The 24,825-nt window shown below is 37.3% G+C and overlaps 1 protein-coding gene across 1 annotated transcript in view; it reads left to right on the forward strand.

Annotated features, from left to right (window-relative positions):
- The first annotated feature begins 2,928 nt into the window (after positions 1-2,928).
- The window catches only part of Ft (cadherin-related tumor suppressor fat), a 61,866-nt gene continuing 39,969 nt past the window's right edge, over positions 2,929-24,825 (forward strand). The window contains exon 1 of the mRNA XM_074244755.1: positions 2,929-8,328. Coding sequence (XP_074100856.1) covers positions 3,010-8,328 — 5,319 coding nt within the window. The 5' untranslated portion in view covers positions 2,929-3,009. The remainder of the gene's footprint in view (positions 8,329-24,825) is intronic.

A 24,825-nucleotide genomic window follows, 5' to 3' on the forward strand; every position in this document is an offset into this window, starting at 1 on the left:
GACCTCCGCTTGTATTACTCCTCATCCCGTATACTATCTATATACATTTATATTTTTCATGTATTCATTTGGGCATATCTGAGTGACTCTCCAGTTATGTGTGTTATACTAGCTGGACGTATTTATTTATAGCTAATTAAATTATGCTGGTGATTAAATAATCGCGTGCAATATGTCCGTTTGTTAAGAAAAAATTATGGAATACTTAAAGATTGATCTTTGGTCCAGTTTGAAACCCGTAATTCCAATCGGAATTGAATATAAATTTCAATTTATAATTACTCAATGAAATTTTGTTACACTTAAGATAACTCACTTTTTATTTCATCTTTTTTTATAAAAATAATAATATATTAAAGCAGCTTCTGCTTACGTCCAAAAAAATATTACTCATCCATAAATTTTAGTCTAAACAATATTTTTACTTTTAAACATTATAATACCCTCTGAATCATCTTTGCATTGAGTAAAGAAAGGTGACATAACACTACTTAGCTCAGCTTTCCGTCTAAACTTCTTTCTGCAGGCAATGAATTCCAGAAAATACATTCAATTCATAACTTCAGAATTTTTTTTTTTTTTAAACTACATTTGAAATTTCTCAACTGTCTGTCAAACAGAACTTACAGCCCCGGTATTAAGATATAATGCTCTGATTGGTATCGGACTTATATTTATTATATTATAAAATGAAGAGCATTTGTTTGTTGTAAATAACATTTAAAATTACTGTCGATAATCTTTCCAGGACTTAGCATATTAATCGTGACAGTAATGGAAGTTGATGCTGTCTAATCGACTTAGCAGCTCGCTCGAAGTGCTTTTAAATCTTTGATTCCGAGTCACTGATAATCTCACTTACAGGAAACTAGGTCTTGTTTTCAATATTTATAATATATAAATCAATGAATTTTCAACAAATAAAAAAATTTTTTTAGACTCATATAACACAACGTATCTTGTAGGAAATTTACCGAGGAACAATTTGGAGTCGTTACAATTGCATTTCAAGCCATTATTTTAGGAGTTATGGCCACTTTTATGTTTCGACGTCAAAAATTGAAATTTTCGATTTTTCGAATTTTCTTAAAGTCCCGATATCTCCTAAAAAAAAAAATTATTTTCCTATAAAACACAAACGTTTCTTGTAGGAATTTTCACGAGGAACAATTTAAAATGGTCAAAATCTGTTCTAAACTATAGCTTATTGTAGCAAAAAGTGTCGTGACAACTTTTCCTGAGAATTTTTCCCGTCTAGCCCGTCTAGCCCCTTTTCGCAATGCGCCATAACGAACTTCGTTTCAAAAATTTAAATGGAAGCTAGAGAAATATTGCAAAATAAGAAATATAATAATAAAGAAATGGAAGGAGAGCTCTAAAATAAGAAAGTGGTAACGGATTAGTTAGTCCAAGTGGGCAAGTCTTTTTCTGGCGGATGCTCTGTTCGGGATGTGGCATCGTCCTGATTCCTGATGTAGATCCACGACTTAAATTCACCGGAGACACCTCATCCTCTTGAGTATCTCGTCGGTCACTTTTTCGCTAAAACTCTCTACTTGTTTCTCATCATCTTCATCCGCTGGCTCGGTCTCTCTTCAAAAAGTATCCACCTCAGTCCCCCCTCGTGTCTCACCACCGCGTATTATTCATCTCTCATTGGTGGTGTCTCGCTCTTGCCCAATCCAACTAAAGAGCACCGTCTCTCTCGTACAACCGGTTGCTGGTGGTAAGCCTGCTCTGGTGAGGCCCAACGGCGGCCATCTTGCATACCTGAGCCTCCGCATTGCTCGTTCCTCGAGGGCAAAAGGTAGAATATCTCGGCGAGACTCCGCGGGATAAGACATACCAGGTATAAGAGGGGAATATAAAGCCCCCTTTTTACTTACCCAGTGAGCCCCCTCCACTGCCCGCACCTACCGGCACCATCTCACGGGCCTCTACCTATTCACCCGGCATAGTGTGCCTGGAGAGAGACTGAGAGAGGGAAGACCCATAGGAAAAACAGAGACCGCTCTGCTAGACCTGAAGAATGTCGGGCTTTCTTGCTCCTTCTTATTCTTACTCCCATACACACACACACACACACACACACACACACACACACACACACACACACACACACACACACACACACACACACACACACACACACACACACACACACACACACACACACACACACACACACACACACACACACACACACACACACACACACATTCTGTGTTGGTGTTTGTAATCGCGGCTTAGTTGGGCCTCAGAACGGAGCCAACGCTTCAGTGTTCAGTCGTGCTGGGTCAGTCCGCGCAAATACGTGACTCTGTCGTCGCGATTTAACCAACGGGCATTCACAGAACTTGTGATTAATGGGCCTTTTTTGGTTTTAATCAGACAAACTTGTTCGATATTCATATTTTCATAAATTATTATCTATTCCGCGCGGTTTTAAGTTTCATTTAGAGTTTTAACAGCAGTGATTTGTGATCAGTGAGTGTTGTGAGACAAATATTAAATAATATTGAATGTATATAAAGTGTTTGATAAATATTATTTTGGTTTCGCGTAATGACACACGGAAGTACGGTGAGTTTCCGTTGAAAAGTTGGCTGAGATCACTTTAAGATGTACCGTTTGTTCTGTTGTATAATAGATCTTATGTGACGAGTGTCATCTTGATATTGGGGTCTGTTGCCTTATACAAAACCGCTTAACGAGAAAACGCATCTTCTGATTTATAATATATAATACTTTTGTTTGTTTATAGTACCGACTGGTGTGTTGTTGATCATTGTGATTTCAGTGAAACGTGGCTTGAGATTCGAATCTCAGTCATGATCAGAAGCAGAGTTTATTTCCAATAACAAAGATACACCACCGAGATCGAAGGATGCTCGAAATCGTAAATAAGTAACTATTAAAGTGCTTCAGGATGAAAGTTCGTTTGACGATGACGAAGAAGTGCGATAGGTAGTAAAAAGTGTTTAGGTTAGAGGACGTTGTTAATAAGAGATGTGTAGACTGACAATCGTCGTCCTGATTTTGGGACTAGTTTTTGCGGTCCGTGATAATGAAGTCCAGGGAGCGACGAGCAAGGTGCCGAGATTCGTGCCAAGACGGTCTCCGATGTTGCCCCAGGACACCAACCCTGGATTGGCAATGCAGAGCCGGGCTGTTGACACGAGGGTCCAGCTCAGCATCAACGAAGGGGAACCGGAGGGCACTCTAGTGGGAACGATACCTGTCCAGCAGAACTTCACCTACAGGTTCAACGAACCCCCGCAGGAGTTCACTCTAGATCCAGAATCGGGGCAAATCAGGACCAGCAAAGTGTTAGACCGCGAGTCCTTGCCCACCGACAAATTCGACTTGGTCGTTCTGTCGAGCCAGCCGACTCATCCTATTGAGGTGAGAATTCACGTGCTGGATGTTAATGACAACAATCCGGAGTTTCCAGAGTCGAGTATAGCAGTGTCTTTCTCGGAATCGGCTTCGGCGGGGACCAAATTACTTTTGGACGCAGCTACAGACAAGGACACTGCTGAAAATGGAGTTGCTGATGATTACTTCATCGTTGACGGAAATACTGATGGCAAATTCCGTCTTGATGTAACGGGGAATCCCTCGGGAGAGAGCTCGTATCTTCACTTAGAGACCACGGGGAAACTTGATAGAGAACAGGTGGAATTTTATTCACTTAATGTGTGTGCTCGCGACCGAGGTAAACCACCGCGACTTGGTTATCTTGTTGTCAACGTCACGGTTCTCGATGTCAATGACAACCCACCGATTTTCCAACAGAGTGACTACGTTGTTGCTTTAAATGAGAGTGTACCCGTGGGAACAACAGTGCTTACGGTAAAAGCCACCGACAAGGATACCGATGATAATTCCAAATTGACATACTATCTTCCGGATAGTGAAGGACAATTTACAATTGACCCAGAAACTGGTACTATCAAAACAGCTGAGCCGTTGGAGTGTCCTCATCAGCAGAGCTGTTCAAACTCAAAGCCCGGAGGATCCTGTCCCAAGTCCTGTGTTATTACGGTCTTTGCACGCGATCATGGATCTCCAAGGCAAGATGGTCGTACTTATGTCACGGTTAATTTGCTGGATGCAAATGACCATGACCCGGAAATAAAATTTAGTTACTTCCCAGCCACAGTTGGGTTTGCTACTGTTGACGAAAATGCGGCTAAAGATTCTCTGGTAGCAGCTGTCGGGGTTGTTGATAATGACGAAGGCCTTAATGGTGATACTACCGTAGAAATAAAAGCTGGAAATGAATTGGGACATTTTAGATTGGACAGTAGTCATAGCTTCGACATTGTTCGGGTCAATGGACGACTCGATCGAGAAGAAATTCCTAAATATAATCTAACAATTGTCGCTACAGACAAAGGAACACCACCGAGATCTGCTACTGCGTATTTAGTGATTCATGTAAATGATGTTAATGACCACGATCCTGTTTTCCAGCAAAGTGAATACTCGGCTGTTTTATCGGAGCTTTCGCCGGTGGGAAGTTTTGTTGCTAGTATTTCTGCAACTGATGCTGACTCTGGGCTTAATGCTAGAATTTACTACGACTTTGACTTAGGAAATGAACAATCGTGGTTTGCGATCGACCAAGACACTGGATTAGTTACTACCATTGCAAGATTGGATCGTGAAATCCAAGGCAGTGTTGAATTACGAGTGACTGCACGTGACGGAGGTCCTAATCCGAGATACGCTTCTACCCATTTGCGAGTAACTGTTCTCGATGAGAACGACGAAGCTCCCAGATTCACTCAAACAGTTGTTGATGTTACTCTTTCAGAAAATACTCCTCCTCACAGTCTAGTAGCGACTTTGGCTGCCATTGACAACGACCAGGGAACCAATGGATCGATTGCTTACAGCTTGCACCCAAGTGTCTTGAGGGATTATCCAAAAATATTCGCTCTGGATGCGCTGACGGGTCAGTTGACAACAAAAATTCCTCTTGACAGAGAAACAATTGCCGAGTATCGAGTTTTGGTAGTTGCTAAAGATCAAGGTACACCACCTCAATCATCAACGGCCACAGTTTTATTATCTCTAGATGACGTCAACGATAACGCTCCAGTTTTTTATCCCCAGAGGTACTTGATGCCTATTCCTGAAGACACTTCTCCAGGAACTTCAATTGGAAAAGTAAAAGCCATTGACATAGATGCTCGGGAAAACGCCAGAGTTAAATATTCCCTAGAGTCTGGCGGTGAAGGTCTTTTCAAAGTCGACGAAAGAACCGGAGAAATAATTCTCCAAGGATCGCTTCGTGTTGCTCAAAAGCATTTGTATGAGCTGACCATTTCTGCACGTGACACCGGTGACCGAGAAGCTGCTGAGAATGCAATCGTCGAAGTTTTAAGACAAGAAGATTTGGAGCATCTGGATTTCGATACTTACAATGGGTATGAATTTAAAATCCCTGAAGGTCAAGGTGACTGTGTAGCTGATGCTCCAGGTTCCTTTATCAGAGAGGTAGGTTCTGTTATGGTAACCCAATTCACCAGTTCCAAAGTCACTTATTCAATTGTATTCGGCGATCCAGACAGCAATTTCAAGATAGACCAGCACTCGGGGATAATTACCACCGCGAAATGTCTAGACCGCGAAGAGGAGGCCTACTACAGTCTCAAAATAGCCGCTCGCGCAGGCCGTGCTCGGGGAATAACTTTTGTAAACATAACTGTGCTGGATGTAAATGACAATCCGCCAAAATTTCCCAAAGGTGATAAATCTGACGAAGTTTACCTCAAAGAAAACGCAGCCGTGGGTCAAGAAGTTTACTTGGCTCGGGCTCGAGATCGTGATGTAGGAGCTAATGCCAGGATCACTTACACCCTGACCCACAATCCCGGAGGCCAGTTCCGTGTTGCCGAAAACTCAGGGATAATTTACCTGGACAAGCCAATTAGATCTCCACCGGGAACTGTACTGAACGTGGAAGTAACGGCAGTTGATACTGGGGTCCAACCTCTGGCCGCACATCATCAAATTCGCGTGACAATAGAGGACGTTAATGATCATACCCCGGTATTTAAATTAACGAGTTATGAAACGTCTTTAGCGGAGTCAACGCCCGTTAATGAACGTTTCTTCGCATTAGACGCTTACGATGCAGATCTTGGGATAAACGGTCGTATTTTATACAGCATAACTGACGGTAATGACCAAGATCGATTTGGTATTTTTCCAGATGGGCAATTGTACGTAAAACACGTCCTAGATCGTGAGGAGCAGGATTATTATGCATTAGAAGTAACAGCCTGTGATCAAGGCAAGCCAATCCGGAGCTCTGTTGTGCCAGTTATTGTTCACATTATCGACGAAAACGATAACGCCCCTCAATTCACCAATTCGTCATTCACATTCCACATCCGCGAAAACGAACCACCTGAGACGTTCGTTGGGAAATTATTGGCGACTGATCGTGATGTCGGAAGGAATGCCGACCTAACATTTTCTCTCCCGGTGAGTCAGCAGGATTTTTTTGTCGATCCACGAAACGGATTTATAAAATCGTTACACGTCTATGACCGTGAGGAATTAGTCACTAACACCGGAACCAATTATGTCAGTTTAGAAGCTACTGTTACAGACAATGGTAACAATCGTTTGAAAGACAAGGTTAAGGTTTCTATTTACGTAACAGATGTTAATGATAATAAGCCTGAGTTCCAGCGACTTCCATACAGGGTCCAGGTTAGCGAGGGTGCCGCTGTTGGTACACAATTGCTCCGTGTTTACACCACTGACGCTGATGAAGGGCTCAACGGCGACGTATTCTACTCGTTTGCTGACGGTAATCATCAAGGTAACTTCATGATAGACGAAGCTACTGGCCAAATATCACTGGCCCGCGAATTGGACCGCGAAACACTTGACAATTACGTTTTGACGGTGATTGCCAATGACGCAGGCCTGGAAGTAAGGTTGTCCTCGACCGCGAAAGTGACCATCGAGATTCTGGACGAGAACGACAACTCGCCCAAGTTCATCGACAACGAGTCTCAGATATCAGTGATCGAGACAACACCCATAAACGCTGAGCTCCTCAAGTTCAAAGCCACCGACGATGACCTCGACGCCAACAGCGAGTTGACCTTCGCGATTTCCGCGGGGAATCGCCGAGACACTTTCTACATCGATCCACTGACGGGGACTCTGTATCTGAAGAAGCCATTGGATTACGAAGAACACGAGAGCTACACACTGAACATAACTTGCAGTGATGGCGGTCATCCGCGAATGAGCAGCGTGACAACATTGCGTGTGGATGTTATTGATGCGAACGACAACCCTCCGGCGTTTCCGAACACCGCGATAGTGCGTCAGATACGGGAAGGAATCACCGTAAGGACTCCGGTCCACTCAGTCACCGCAGAAGATCGCGATTCGGGGGACAATGGCGTAGTGACTTACGCAATCTTGAGCCAAGACCCCGAAGACCAGCGACGGCATTTCGGAATAAATCCTCAGACCGGAGTGATATATACATTACTGCCGATCGATCGCGAGGAAGTCGATACTTTCAAGCTTGTCGTGGTTGCGACAGATCAGGCCTACCCTCAATCAGCTCGTTTGTCCGCCGAGAAACTGGTGATTGTAATCGTTGAGGATCTCAACGACAATGCTCCTATCTTCATAAGCATGTCAGCGGTGGTGCTCCCACCCAAGTCAGTTCTGAATACCAATTTGGGCAAAGAGATCCCCGTGGCCCGACTCTTGGCCAGAGATCTCGACTCCAGCACCAATGGACTGGTCACCTATGAGCTGATGCGATCCGGACCGAACTACTCCGACATGTTTCGCCTCCATCGTAGCTCCGGCCTCCTGACAATGCGGCTTCCTGGATCTCTCAAGTCTTTGGAGAGGTCCTACAGGTATCAGATTGGTGTTCGCGCTACTGATGAAGCTGTCCAGGCGGAGAGGAGGTCCTCGGAGACCTACGTGACGCTGATTGTCCCTGGGGAAGACCAGGACCGACCAGTTTGGGAACACAATGGCCTGATTGAAGGCTCTGTTTACGAAAATGAACCCGCGGGTGCCAGTATCGTGAAAGTAAGTGCTCGTGCTCCTCGTACTACCAGATCTGGTGTCGATATAGAGTACTACGTGACAAACGTGACCGCTGGTCGTGGTGGTGCTCAGGTGGACAGATTGTTCGACATTGACATCAAGAGTGGCTTGCTCCAGACTTCTGTCCCGCTTGACAGAGAAACAGGGGTCGATTGGTACGAGGTTGAAATCTACGCGGTTCTTATCGGATCTGAGCATTCCAGTACTTCTTCTATCAAGGTGAGATTTATTATATATTAATTTTAGAAATAATTATTTTTTGCGAAATGGAAATCTTCCGTTGGTGCTATTTATGTTTTATGTAGCAAGGATCGTTGCAAAATATTCATTTAACAAAGAATGTAATTATTAGATCCTGAAGTAAAGAGAGAGGTAGGAATTAACTCTAATTACAATTGCTAATTCTAAAAGTATACACTTAAGTTTGTGTAAAACAATTTTTCTCCAACGTACAATCGTAAAACTAAAAAATTTTACGAGATAAATCAAACATACAAGTCTGAATATAAATTTTACAGCGTTTCCATAAATTTTCTTAGCGATATTTTGTTGGGTTGTTGCTTTGGAGTATGTACAAAAATGATCTACATATTGGTTATGATTGATGGTATTTATATTGCCCGGTAAAAGGTCGGTTGGGCAATAACTAAAACTAAACTCTTGGGTAAAAGTTTGACGAACTCGCGTTGTTCTCGTATACAAACACATTAAACCAGCTCTTAAAGTTACTCTATTACTCAATGTAAATTGTATGCAAATTCAGTGTAATACATCTCGACGTCAATACATCATCTAGATAATGATGATGAGCATGATCTATGAAGATCCCGCGCTGCGATCAAGGTCTCGCTTTTAATTTATTATTATAATTATTTTTTTGAATAATCTCTCGTATTACGTGTTCTTTCCCCTGACACCTGGATCTGGGATTCATTTGTGGGTTTACAAATGTCTCTGACCCCTTTTAAAAATATTGTGGACGGTTCAATTCACAGCATAAACCACACTAAGCAATTATTCCTCGCGGCAATTATCATCCCCACTGGTTTAGCAATTATTATTATTATTATTATTATTATTATTATTATTATTATTATTATTGTTGTTGTTCAAAAGCGACACGAATTCTCGTCATAACCTTAAGAGACGAATTTTTCGCCGACTGGAGCAGTAAAAGTCTAAGAAAATAAAGTAAAAATAAATTTCACCAGGCGAAATCGATTAGACTCATGTGGTTCGCACCTCGAGGCGTGGTCGGCGTGATCATACAACCGACCAAATAAGAAAGTGAGAGCTACAGACTTCTATGAGAAGGAGAAGGAAAACTGGAGAGTGAATTAGTTTTGGCGACAGAGTTTAAGGACTATTATTCCATTTTTTTTTTTTTATCGTGTCTTTGTCATCAGTAACATATGTTCCAACTGTTTCTTGTTCATTATCATCGTCATTGTAGGAATTTTGAAGCAAAAAATGAAAATGATCCACGGGAAATTAAAAATTAGTCGATAGATCTTTAATAAAGTAAAAAGCTCGGTAACTTTTGGCTGATCAGGGTTTTTATTACTATTTAATGGGGAGTTTGTACCGAGATTCAGGAGCCCGAGTAATAACTCTGATCGTTGAAAGAAACAAAAGGTAAATGTCACTTATTTGGTCATTTAGAGGGAGATAACGATGGATAAACGAGCGATGGATCGGCACGCGAGCGAATTTTTCGCGACGTCATTTACAGGATCGGTTATTTAATAAAATTATTACTGTAATGAAAGCTTTTTTGCGGATACCTTGGGTAATTTCTAGTCTGGTAAGGACAAAGAATCAAGGAGACCAAGAGCAAAAGGAAATGCTAAAGAAAGGAAGATTAAAAAAGACAAAGAGGGATAAATGGACAAGAGGAACCCCGTGCCAGTGCCAGGAAGTCAAAGGATAGGACCAGAGCGGCCTCTCTTTCTCCTTTTTATTTTCGAGAGGGCATCTCACCAGGCTCGGGCTCGGGCCACGAGAAAAACTTGATCTCGTAAGTTTATTTGGGCATCTCTCTCTTCATCTCGGCTATAAGTATGAGGGCTTCGTATTTGATTCGATTGCTCAAGGATTTGATTGTGTTGAATTGAGCCCAGCAGTCGAGCAGTCCAGTAAGATGGGTCTTATTGCCTCGTGGGACCTCTGTATGTTTGTATCTGGCGACTGTGAGCTCTCCCTACTCGGTGGACCGCGAATATATCGTAGAATATCCAAAGCAACACAAGCTGAGAGGAGGACAAGTGGAGGAAGAGTTTGGAAGTTTTTGTAGAGCACAAGTTTGCAGGCTCTTTGGATCTTCTCGCCCGCGCATCGACAATTCTAAAGGCTGGTGCTCCTGTTGCTCCTACTTTGCCGTTTATTTCTTGTGACTCTCGTGACTTGGTGTCGTTGACATTCACTTTGCCGTTTTATGCTCCGTTGTGCTCTCGTCCTCAGTTTTATACATTTTTTATTATATTTTATTTTTTATTCTATCTTGTTCTATGATGATGAAAATAATTTGAATTTCGATAGACATTATTATTCACTATTAGTTTCTCTGAATTGAATGATCACATCTCGAGTATACTTATAATGCCTTTGGATAAATATTAAAGAGATGAAAGACCACCGAACAAAAATCCTCACCTAAAATCTCACCTGCAAATCCGCTTATTGATAGTTTCTTCTCTGTATCCTCATCCTCTATCTCGTTAATTCAAACAAATATGATTATTCATCGGATAATATTTATAGTCGAAATTTATTTATAATAATAATAATAATAATAATAATAATAATAATAATAATAATAATAATAATAATAATAATATAATAAGCTTTGATTTAATTGTACGGAACACCGTCGTGGCTGGTCACTTGTAGGTTACGTTATTTTTTATCTTTATCTAATTTTTTTTATCGTAACTAAAATATAAGTTATTTGCATATTAGTAAGCCTCACTCTGTTACTCATCGATCACCCGCCAGAAATGATATTTTGATTATCAATTTGAGGTTTTTTTAACCGTGTGAAACACACTCGATAAATATTCCACAGATCTTTTTACTCAGATTATCTATTTAAAAGCATTAAGAATTATTTCTTAAGGAATTTAAACAGAAAATTATATATTCTTCTGAGATGAGTTATCGGCAATGACAGTCTTGTTTTTGTACTAACGGATCTACATTAACGACAATTTTTTATAATCAAATGTATGTAATCAAAAATTGACAAATATTAATATATCGTTGAATAATACATTTATTTTAGGTGTTTTTTTAAGTGCAGCTATTTTTAATATCCATTTTTTAACCGTCAGATATTTATGAGTATTTTAAGAATACACGAAAAAATATTCAAATTAAAAAATTTTTAATTTTAAAAATATGCAAAAAAAAATTTATTGTAAAAATTAATATTGTTGGGATAAATTTAAAATTGGATTGAATTCTTGATCAAAGCATGTATAATAAATAACAATGATTATAATAATAATAATAATAATAATAATAATAATAATAATAATTATTATTATTATTATTATTATTATTATTATTATTATTATTATTATCATGTGATGTTTTTGTCTGAAACGGGGAATGAGAAAGAATTTACCCCCTCAGCGGGGCTGACGGTGCACCAAGAAATTTCGAGTTGATCAAAAATTTTTCTCCGAGAATAATTTTCTTTGACTGGACAACTCGGAGTCGGTAAGAACAAAAGAATACAGAGAAATGAGAGAAATGAGAGAGAATATAAGTATTTGGTATGGAAGGTGGAATAAGGTGGGCGCTCAAAGTGAGCTAAGAAGACGTTGCTCAAGACTGGACAGCATAACAGGGAGTTTGTGTATTTCTCATCATGGGTCACCGAGATCGCATGACGGATCTGAGCAGAGGGTGACTCGTAGGCAAAAAATATTTTTAGTTAGAGAATAAGAGAGCAAGACCGGACACGACCGAGATAGAGACCACCGAGCATACCGACTGAGACAAACGATTAAATAATAAAAAGACTACCTTAAGACAGAGAAGTTAAATGTATTGCTGTATATATATGGCTGCAATGCCATCGGTGGTTCGGTATGCCCTAACGACGTATGAGCGATGCACCGCGGGATGAGACGGCATTTTTCGAAGGGAGAACACCGAATATCTCCTCCACTTTTCTCTTTTTCTTATTTTTCATTTCTCATCTCTCATCTCTCATCTCTGACAGCCGTTCCATTGCCTCTCTTCCCCTCTCTCGGCCCGCCAATACTTTATTATTTTACTTTACTAATGCAAGTATTGCCAAGAAGTTGACTCGACTTGTCGACTTGCTCAGACTTGGTCACAAGTGTCCTCCAATAAATGACCAAAGATTATATTTTTCATCCGGCTTTTACGCTTTGCTTCTTCTCAATCCCAATTTCTCATTTCTTCTCCCCTTCTTTGGACACGTCAAATATTCACTTTGTTGTTTTATTCCAAAATTATAATTCAAATTATTTTTATGAGTCAATGTCTTAAAAATTTCCTATCTGAAGATTTCCCAAAAAATCAAAAAAGGGACTTGCCTGTCAACTGTCCTGATGAGATAGGACTTTTAAACAAAAAACAGATAAGTTTCTTACGAAAATTAATGACCAAGAATTTCGGGTTGACATGTCTATTTTTTCTGACGGACTTGAGTTAAAAAATTCATTTGGAAAACCCAAAATTTCGTTAATAAAAAATTATTCTTCGCCTAGATCACGAATCTTATAAAAATTCTCCGAATCAACGATTGATTTGAAACGGTCAGTTAAATCCGGCGTAAAAGGGGCCGCTTTAGTCACGAAAGGTCGGCTTATAGTTTGACAATCACCCGCTAGTTCTTACCTCGAACTGAATCATATTTTTGATATGACATCATAATTTTAAAAATTTAATTTTTTATTTTTTATTTTTTGGCGTAGACTGCAGATAGTGCAGCAAAAGAGGCCGAGTCGATAAAACCAGGTCCTTTTTTTGTAGTTTGAGTCAGAGAAAATAGACGAAATAGCCGGGGCCCATTATAGAGGCATGTCCTCTGGGATCCCCGCTGTTTCTGGCTTGGAATGCCTTCGCTATTATAAATATCACGAGTCTCAAGTATCCGAGTGTCTTTCTCTGGCATTCGCCAGCTTTTAAGGCTCATATATATATATATATATATATATATATATATATATATATATATATATATATATATATATATATATATATATATATATATATATATACAGATATAAATATAAATAAATATAATTCCAAGGCGTGGGACTTGGATAAATTCAAAGTTGAGGAACGGAAACGTTAAAAATAACGCGGGAATTGTCTTAGGGGTTTTAAATCCGAGGAACATATGCCGTCTAATTAAATTTTATTTTATTGGAATAATTTATGTGTTGGATCCGTAAACTGAGAGGAGATTATAATAAATGAACCTCCATTATAACAATAATTATGACAATAATAATAATAACGCGTATAAGTATTATACACAATAAATTTTTTAAGAGGATAAACTTGCTTTGTTGCGGAAATAGAAAAGAAGTGCGGTTTGGGGTATAAAATGCCGAGAATTACGGATTACGCCCGTCTAGATCAAAACTATCTCTATCTATATATCTATTATACATATTCAGTTTGAATATATCAAGGGGAATAGAAATGGAAGTGAAAAAGGATCGGTAAGAGAATAATCAGGCATCGGGCATCCAAACGGTACACCAATAGCTACAACAGAAATTCCATTCGTTCTGTGTAAGGCTCTGCTCATTTCAATGGATAGGACGTGCGTATATGTCAAGCCGATCAGCTCCGGAGTACCTGCTTATATTCTATGTCTATCCCTGCTGGGCTTGGTCCTTTCTCTCCTGCCTATCTCCTTTTACCTTCTTCTTTTCTTGGGTTATGTTATTCATTTATATATCCGAGTCCACTCGAGTTGATCGATTCATTCTTCCCCAGTATTTTTCTTCTCTATTATAGTCCTCATCACATAAACACCACTTTTCTGGGTACAGTGATGATTCATTCCGAATCAGTGGTTTATTATTTCAACTTTGATTTTTTTTATCAAATTATTTATCAGCAATTTAACAAACGATTTTTTTCGATAATTTATTCTGGCTAAACCGCAAAAAGTATGACAAAATTTTTTGTAGAAAATTTAATTACCTATCAAATTTTCTTGAACAAATTTACAAATGAACTTTATAAAAAGGAAAATTGTTTGATAATTTGAGGGTCAAGAAAGACTGACAGAAATTTATAGCTCGAAAAAATTAAATAGAGGCTTTTTATTGGCTTCCGATTTCTGGTGACTACTTAACAAGCCATAAATTACAGAATTAGAAAATATTTACGCGACCTTGGCCCTGACAAAGCTCCTCGGAATGGTAAATACCCTTATTACGATGGCTGCAAAAAATTACCTGTTGAAGGTACAGGTAAATAAACGTAGGATCAAAAATTCAAAAGGAATTAGGTGACGAACCTTCGAGAGTTCTTATTCAGTCTCGATGTAGATGGTTACCTGCTCAAATAACTAAACTAAACCTTTGGAACTTTTAAAAGGACCGCTACGCCACAAAACCTTACCGAGACCTCGGAATGCGCTTCTTCATTTCCCCGCTTCACTCACTTTTTACCTTTGATACCAAGACGCAATACATTCCCGTCCAGAGTTTTTCGAAAAAAAAAAAAAAAAAAAAAAAAAAAAAAAAAAAAATATCACAGATAATTTAATTTTTATAATAATAATAATTAAATAAAAAAATTAAGCTGATTACTTTACAGATATTTTTGACTAGATATTTAAGTTAAATTTGTTCGGTTATAAAAATAATTATTTTTATTAATCGGAATGAAGAAGGGGGAAGAATCTTTTGATAGAGAACAATTAGAATGATGGATGGATAGACGAATTGGATGTATTGCGTCGTCGCCTCATTATTTTCGCATTGATCAACTCAACGTTATTAATGACGTTTGCGCACAAAGCTTTATATTATTTATATTTATATTTATGTGGCTGTGGTTGTACACAACTGAAAATAAAATGAAGAAAAAAAATGAGACGAGCTGAGATTGAGTGAATGAAGGAGATAGAGAGATAAATGGAATGAGAGGTGTGTGTACTCTGCGTAGGCTGGTGTTCGCCGAAAAATATAATGTGTATAAAGAGCTGGTTGTATGATACCCAGTGCCCAGGCCAGTGAGCCAGAGGATGGACCAACATTTCAGGGGGACAGGGGCCAGATCAAGAGACCGAGTAAGTGCATTAAATTGGATAATTAAAAAGCACAGACAACCAAGTATAATTAATCGACAGATTTTTAATGAATATTGCATTACCGAGATTCCCTTCCTACACGATTCCCTTCCGAGACACCGATAACTAAATAACCAACAAAAATCTTTAGTATTTTTACTTAGCGAGCAGAGGGCTTCCCCAAAAATTTTTTTGCTATTTTTTTTCTAACTTTGTTTACTGATAGAAGAATTTTTTAACATTTGAATAATTCTAATAAAAATTAATTGAATTAGAGATAAGTACATATTTATTTAACGATTGCAACAGACTATCTAATTTATTATTTTATAAATAGCAATAATAGTTGCTTAGAATCTCGGTCGCGTGGGCTTTTAGACTGATTGCGGTATTTATTGGGCATTATCTTTGTACTAATACTTACATGCATAGATCGATGTCGATGCATGACCGCGTTTACGCTACAAAGAACCTCTCCCACCCTCTCTCTATATTCGTAGCACGCCTACCTTTAGAAACATTGTAGATATACAAATAAATAAAAATAATAATAAATATCTAAATAGTTGGCGATACTTTTAGAATCCCAGCAACCACCAACCGCGTCATCGGAGTATCAACTGGTTTTATTGCCGATCCAGCATGTAAATTCCAGAATCGTGTCCGGATTCCTGGGGTGATGAATTTTAAAACAAAAAAAATATAAATAAATAATAATAATAAATATAAAAGGGGACTTTTAATCGAAAAATTATTGCACGGACATTTTAATATATAAATTCAGTACATAAATATCACCCGTATTTGATAATTAATAAATAATAATAATAATAATAATAATAATAATAATAATAATAATAATAATAATAATAATAATAATAATAATAATAACAAATAATAATAATAATAATAATGGGCATTACCGAGATAGAGACGGAGATATATTTATTTATTTATTTATTAGCATATTATTCGCATGAAAAATTGATAAAGTTAATAAAAATGTCCAACACTCGCCTGGATACTTTTGTTGAAAAAAAAAAAAAAAAAAAAAAAATATATATATATATATATATATATATATATATATATATATATATATATATATATATATATATATATATATATATATATATTTATATAACGAGCAATAAAATAAATATCCGAGTTATTATTATTTTGGTCTTCATCTATAAGTAATCTACTCATAATCGGTTGACCTTCGCATACTGCCCATTCTCGTATCGGTCTTGAAGTTTTTACTCGATCCTCGATCCTGTATTATATATCCACCCATGCATTCATACCTTTATACATTTATACACATGTGAGTACATTTATGTCGTCGGCACTGGATAGAGTGGAAGAAAGTAGAGGGTGGCTGCCCGGTTTTTATCTCACCAGAAGAGCTTAAGCCCAAGCTCGCTAATGACCCTCCGATACGCTCCCACCGTTGGGCCCCAGACCCACTCGTTCCGTATCCAATCCTGTCCAGAAACTCCAGGGCCCCTTTATTTACCATCCCCGCCAGGTTTATCGCGACTGAAATACGACAAAATCTTTTTTTTCAAAGGCTTACATTTCTCGATTTCGCCAACATCCTTTTCCGTGAAATTGCTTCGCTTGTATTGAAGTTATTTCTATTTTAAGTATCACGTAAAATTATATTAAAAACTATAAAATTTTAAACTTATATATCTTTGATAATTAATATATCGGTAATTATTAGAGATAGAAAAAAATTTTTGAAACAAAAATTGTAGAAAAAAATCTTCTCTTTTACAGAAAATTTATCCGGTGCCTTAATTTTAATTAGTTTCCAACTTATGAATTTTAAAAGATAAAAAATTGATAAATTTCTCAAAAGATTTCATCTAATTCAACAAAACAGTTTCTTGTCAAGACAGCGATCTCTCGTTTTAGATTTTCTTTTTATTGATATCCGTACAGATGATGTCTCCGGGGAGCCTTGACATAGCCCGAAATCAAAGTAAAAAAAGGCAAAAGGCAAACCTCCCGGCATTGTCATTGATTTATTTCAAAAATTCACTTTTTCACACGGTATTAAAAAATTCACTCATTTATTATTATCATGATTATTAATCTGTATATGTACCAACATAAAAGTTATTCATTAATTCTGTGAATTGAGTGAGGTCCGATGAATCATGGATGAGGTTTTATTTAATACATCGCTATCGCATAAATAATAATCAATACTTTTGTTAAATTATACAAAACTATTTTGACATTCTGGCGCGACGGGTGGGGAGCAAAAAGCTCTGGAAATAATTAATTTTTAAATTTTAATAACAATAGTTTAAGTTTGAGATAGTGGAGGTAAGGGTAATATGAACTCTCGGTACTTTTTTCAATACTCTCGGTGTTGCTGTTCGGTAGTATAGTAGAGAGCTTATATATTATATTAAGGCTTGGCGTATCCGTATATCTTTATAAGATTATACCAGCCAGCATTATACATAACAATGGAGTACATATGTCCCCTGTAAGAGAAGTTACCAGCATATGTGTACATCTATATATGTAGATATAATAGTATTATATCTGGTTTATTTACTCCACTCGGGCACCTTTTTTAAATGCAATTACCCGTGGTGAAGACTAACAGCGAGGAGTTGTGACGCCAGAGTTTTATTTGCAAAATAAGTCTACACTAGACTTACACAAGTTAACTGGGAACTCACCCACGCGGGTGCAGTAATCCAGTCACACGACTTTCCCGCCCTCTATTCACTCCAAACTCTCCGCATACTCTCTGCACGTACATACTCATACAACATACACCGGTTTTATTGAGTTTATACTCATTCTGCACTTTCTCAAATACCAGCTTTAGTCTTGTTAATAATTTGACTATTTTTTATTCAAAAATATATATGACATCATTTATCTAAAAAAAAAAAAAAAAAAAAAAAAACAACTTAATAAATTTCAATTTTTTTTTTTAATGGAAATTTAACAATGTAAATATTGTCATTCTTGTTTTGTGACATTTAAAATTGAATATAATAGGTGATGCAAATTTTGAAAGGTAGATATTTCAAACATATTGTTGGTTTTTTTTGAATAGATATGCAAATTTGTTTGGTGATACACTTTAGCCGGAAAATTTGAGCTTACAATTGGTTTATTTATCTTTCCATTGAAGTAATTTATGTAAAAAATTTCATTTTTAATAATAACAATTCACTTCCATGAAAGAAAACGTAGTTGACTTACTTTAGCATTAATAATAAATTTTCTCATCACTTTTACAAGTAATTTCATTAAAATAACAATTCATCCTCCATAAATGTTTTTTTTTTTTACACAATAGTCCGTAACGATACAAACAACCGAGCGAGCGGTTTCTTATCACAAAATCAAAAGCAAAAAATTACCAGTTTTAATATAATAAATTCTAACAGTACCCAACTGTAAATAGTTTAGTTATTTCTTCGTAAAAATTAAAAACTTTCGGGAAAAAAAATTGATCGGATCAAAAATATGAATATATCTTACTAAAAAATGTATTTGAAAAAGGTCTTTACTTTAATAACTTTTTTGCACGCGAACACGCGTGTCTAGACGTTAAATAAAATCCTGTCAGCGAATTGACCCTCTTCTTTTGTAATAATGACAGCCTTTCTGGATTATCATTTAGAATCTTAGCGGTCTTTAAAAAGAATAAATAATTTTATTATACCACATTCTTTATGTTATATTATATTAAAAATTATTATACATACCAAAATCAAGGACTTCCTTTCACCGCGACACTCGACTATTTGGCTCCCAAGATATTACTCAGGGCAGATGGACTTATTCTCAAATTATCTTAAAAATTAATAAAAATTATAAAAGACAACACTTGACCAAATCTGGGTGCAATTTAACGAGTCACGTACCACGAGATATCTAAGTGGATGTTGTTTTTAGAGATTCGAGGGCTATCTTCAGGTGAATCGGCATAAATTAAACATTACAAGAGAATTATTGTGCCGGATTAAATTTATTTAGGTCTCTTACATAAACACTTATTTCAAACAAATAAAACATCTAATCCTTTTCCTGCCATTTATATTTATATATTTAATTATTCTGTTAATTTGGTTCACACGCGTCACTTACAGCCGAAGAAATAAAAACATTAGTTTGTGATTGCGCCAACAATGGCGTTACTGGGTCGTTCCATCAGGTTGGAACATAATAGATATAAGAAGAAATGAAATTAACAAAAATTAAGATTTATCATTGAGTGTATTATTATTATTAAACACGAGTGTCACTAAATGCTTGAAAGGGCGCTCTTTTTTATTTATATAGATTTTTATAAGAGTTTTTATGTGTGTGTATATTTATGTAGGGACAAGAATGGGTGTATATAAATAAATGAAAGAGGTTAGGTTCCATAATAAAAGGAGTAGAGTGCAGAGTGCGGACAATGGGCCGAAATTTTCAGAGCTGGTGCTTCTTTCTTATATATATATATATATATATATATATATATATATATATATATATATATATATATATATATATATATATATATATATATATATATATATATTCTTCCTCGTATTTTTTATTCCCGGGATCTTTTTTTCCTGATTGGTTACTTTTTGTGGGTCTGCTCGTTTGGGCCCATACAGCCCACGCGTCTTCTGGTAGTCAGCGATATCATCTCGGCAAACATAACGATCTCGCGGGGATTTCTTCAGCGATAATCGTCGCACTTTACTCTCAAATAAATAAATAAATAAATAAATAAATAAACATATTATTTATTTTATTAGTCCCGCTTTTTACAGCCAGTCTTCAGATCAATCTTACTGACTTAAGATCAATTTTTCTTAATTACCCGGACAAAAATTTTGGAAATTGCAGTCCCGGATACACTTTGGACTTTTTCGGAAGATTTTGGAGCGAATCTGAAGCACACTTGTAAGAGATTGAGGGCGTGGGGCCCCTCGGCTTCACCGGAGTATATGTTGGAAAATATATATATATGTGTATATATATTACCGAGTCTCAACATCGTCGGACTGGAGCTTATCGGACGTACATCCTCAGTTGTAGATTAGCATAATGTCTGGCGCGATGCGTAGGTACTCTTCTTCTCTTCTTTTTCACTCGAGGTATTCTCTTTTCTTAATTCCCTGGTGTAGCCAACGATTCCTCAAGAGTAGAGACGGTTACCATGTTCCTTTTCATCTCGGCACCATCTTATACCCCGAGCGAGCCTTTAAAACACTCCGGCTGTATCTGTGACAATGATATTTTCTGGATTTTAAATATTTCCGACAAATTTACGCTCTTTTTTTTTTTTTTTTTTTTTTTTTCCGAAAACTGATAAAATATCTTTTAAATTATTATCTTAAAGATTACAATCTTTTATTTCAAAATTCTGACTAAAGGCTTACTCCAAAATTTTGAATTATTCAAAACTTGGATAAATAAACTATTGATAATAATTTTTACCGATAATTTATATTTCCTAGTTATTACTCGCGGTAGAGCGTACACATTTATATATTTATAATAATATTCCTCAAGATTGGTGAGGTGGAGTACAAAGTATAAGGGGGGAAGGGGATTAAAGTGAGTACTTAGAGGAGTCGAGAAGGGAAGGAAGTCAGCCAGGAAAGTGCGAATTATCTGTGGGAACATCTTATCGCGAGAAGTAACGGAGGAGGTTATATTATTCAAAGGAGCTGCATACCATCTACCTTGTGCCTTGTACCTTGGGGTAAGCTTAGCAAGGTGAGGCGGATAGCGATGGACGATGGGCTTACTATAGGAGCCGGGTATGCCTCCCACGTCCCGTCCCACCTTCCGGGAAAATTGAATACGGGCACTAAATACAACGAGAATTAAGTACTTCTTAGAATAATCCATAATATTAATCAGGTAACTAATTGATCGGTTCAATTCCGCATTACTCTTTATATATGTATTCTTAGTAGTTTATATATTGACAGATCAAGTCAATTTGCACAATGATCCATCGTAAGATGTATAGTTTCCCGATGGTGAAATGAGGAGCCACGACCGGCCTGGAGTGAGAAAGAGATAAAAATGTAAATGTTACGAGCAGAAACATCTGCGAGTCATTTAACCGTGGACCGCTCTACTCTCTACTCTCTACTCTGCTCATCATCCCCTTAAATTGCTTCTCATTTACAAAGTGCCCGGTCGGTTGTTGGGCCCAATCCTAGCTCACTGACAGGAAAGCTTTGTTAACTTCAATATTTTCATAAATTTTTTGAATAAACAAATTTAATAATTTTTTTAATAATTATTAATTATTAAAAAAAAAAAAAAAAAAAAAAAAAAACAATTTAAAGATTTGATGAAAAACATAAACAAATGGTTGTATCAGCAAAGAAAGTTGAGCGACTCGTAAGAAATCTGGAGGACCCACTGGCATGAAAGTGGAGGGGGGATCAGACGGGCCTGGTCTCAGCCACTGCTATTATGGCCAATAATTCATTGAGTGACTGCCAGGTCTGTTGGCCGCTCTCAGGGCCCTCTCCCCACTGAAAGTCTACTGGGCCTCTTTTCTTGATACCGTAGGTATACATATATGTGTACATATACATCTAAATATGAATCTACATATATATATATATATATATATATATATATATATATATATATATATATATATATATATATATATATATATATATATATGGGAATGTGTCTGAGGAGAGTAACCGCCGCCGCCACTTATGTTACTTTTCTGTCTGAGGATCCACGCAGTGATTCATGTACGTTAGAGTGTCATGAAAAATTCTCGCGTCGCCCCGACGTGCCAAATTCATCATCATACTTTTAATAATTATTTTTTATTCGTTATCTCTATACTATACGAGTTTAATATTTTATTTATATATTTATATATGTAGCTATTATGCATGTATGTATAATGTATAATATAAATACACGAGTGGGTTCGTCGGTCCCGAGCTCAAGAGTGTCTCGTCGCGATGCGAGTTCAGGCAATTACACTCGGGCCTTACAACTCCTCGTTCTCGACGGTCAATTAACCCGAGTTCGCGTTTCGTCCGCAATGTCAAGTCTCGCTCGGTATAATAGACTTTCTTTCTTCTTGCTCCTTTCTTCTTCTTTTATCTGTTTTCTCAAACAAACGGGAGTTTAATGCCGGAATTTCTCTAGGCACAATCTGCAAGAGAAATCACCGGCTAATCGTTGAACCCCGTGACAGTTTTGCCAATAAATAAGTATTTATCTTCCCGGCAATTACCGCCCGACAAATAAGAGTATGAGAGAAGGGAGGAAAGGAGGAAGGGAGGAAGGGGACTAGCATTAAAAATTAAACGATAAGAGGTGAACTGGATTTAAAGCTCAATAATTATTGGCCCTTAGAATTGGGGATCGGGGCCTAAGGGTAGGGCCGTGTTCGGTTAATTCTCCTTGGAAAATCTCTGGCATCGAGATCCGAATCTCCGAGAGAATTTAAACAACCCTCGATGTGCTCCGGCGAGCCTGATATTTTTGTTACTCGTCCAATATTATAATATTATTATAATACAAATAATCATTGGTAAGCTCCAGGCGGTTCTGACGACAGGCTATGATGGGCCGCTTTTTATCCTTATTCTCTGTATTCTTTACGGTCTTTTTTCGTGTTAAAAATACGCCCAGGGGCCAAAACAGCTCTGCTGTGTCTTGAATCTTAAATTTTGAAATTTCCTTTTTTCTCCACTTTACAACTCTGCCCGGATCCATCGGTTAAATTTACGGCGACGCTTACATGCGTGGTCTCAAACTCAAACTCTTTCCTCCTCTTTCCTCCTCTTCCCTCCGCCGCCCTGCTTCCACCTATATGACGGTCCTTTAAATACGCGTGTACCTACATAAAAATGTATTGTACACTGTATTATCCAATATGGAAGCCTTTTTAACGATCTCCGGGGACGGGCAAGAAGAACCAGTACTAGTATCTCCGAACACTTGGTAGGTTGGTAGTTTGCTACGTGTCGAACAGTCTCACGAATAACTTTCGGTATTATAATTCTTTAGCGTGCCCGTTTTATTTTTTAAGAGCCTTCTAAGCACTTCGGGCAATTCTCTGTTTTTCATCTGCACGGTGGTCTGATTGTTCTATAAAAAATTATTTTTTTTTTTCATATTAGTAAACTAAAAAATTTTTATTTCCTTATCAACTTTATTCTATCTCTGTTGCTTTCGTCAAAATATTAATATTTATAAATTAAATTTCCAAAAAATAAGTAGCTCAAAGTTTTTAGTTAGAATTTTGAAAAAAAAAAAAAAAAAAAAAAAAAAAAAAAAATTGTAATTTTTATTTATGTATAAAGTGAAATAATTATTTATTTAGATAAAAAATAACCCCAAAAAAAAGAAGATATAATTGAATTAGCGAAAAAAAATAATGAATAGGCCATTAGCGAATTACGTAAAGTGCATCCTGTAAGCCTGCTGGTGATTTTTAGAGCCCCACTCTCGCCGAAAAATGGGCCCACTTTGTAGTATATCTGTCGGTGGGACTTTTGTTCTCCCTCGATAGAGCACTTGAGCGGTGGTATTAGCAACGTAACAATAATATCGTCGTTATTATAATCCGGTAATCACACGGCGTGGATTTTTATGAGGAGCCTTGGGCGCCATTTCTCAGCTTGCTGGTTTTACTACTGCACTAAACTCGTTCATTGCATTACTGGGCTCGGCAATTACACTTTTATATAATGTCTCTAGATCAAAAATTAAATAAATGAAAGCTCGAGTAAGGAATTTTAAAAATCGGCTCGTAAATTTTGGATATGACGCTCCCGGGCCTGGGAATATATTAAGCGACACATTAAAAAACATCAGACGTATAAAGTTGTAACCGATTAATCGAGACGTCGGAGGACGTTCGAATGTAATGGGCACGCGTCGGAGATTCAATTCAATGGATTTGAGGGAGGCAAAATAAGGCAAAATAAGGCAAAATAAGGCAAAATAAGAAGAAGAGCAACAAAAAATGAATAAAGTTAAATAAAAAAGGACTCGACGGGTTCTGAGGAAGAAGAACAGGAATAAGAAGAGGAGCTGCTGCTATTGGTGCTGATGCAGGTACAGGCGAACCGATGAAAAAAATATTCTCGTGCAGCGTGTACTGTGTCTCCGCCGACTCAAGACCCTTCGAAGATCTCACCAGCCGAAACCCTTTTTAATGTCTCCTGATTAAAAATCCTTTATTCCTCTCTATTATCTCTTTTCTTTTCTCTCTTCTGTCTTCTTCCAGCCATTGAAAGCTCCGTTCTGGGCCTTTATTTTATTTAACTCTCATTCTTGATGCCCCTATTCGATTTATCGCAAACCGAATCCTCCTACCAATTCGTTTTGCGTACGCGCCGGCAATTAATCTTTTCCTCATTACTCAAACCGCGAATTTG

Source organism: Cotesia typhae, unplaced genomic scaffold, assembly GCF_013202065.1.
Source record: "Cotesia typhae breed Kobodo isofemale line unplaced genomic scaffold, CoteBio_Ctyphae contig_44, whole genome shotgun sequence".
NCBI classification, from domain to species: Eukaryota; Metazoa; Arthropoda; class Insecta; order Hymenoptera; family Braconidae; genus Cotesia; species Cotesia typhae.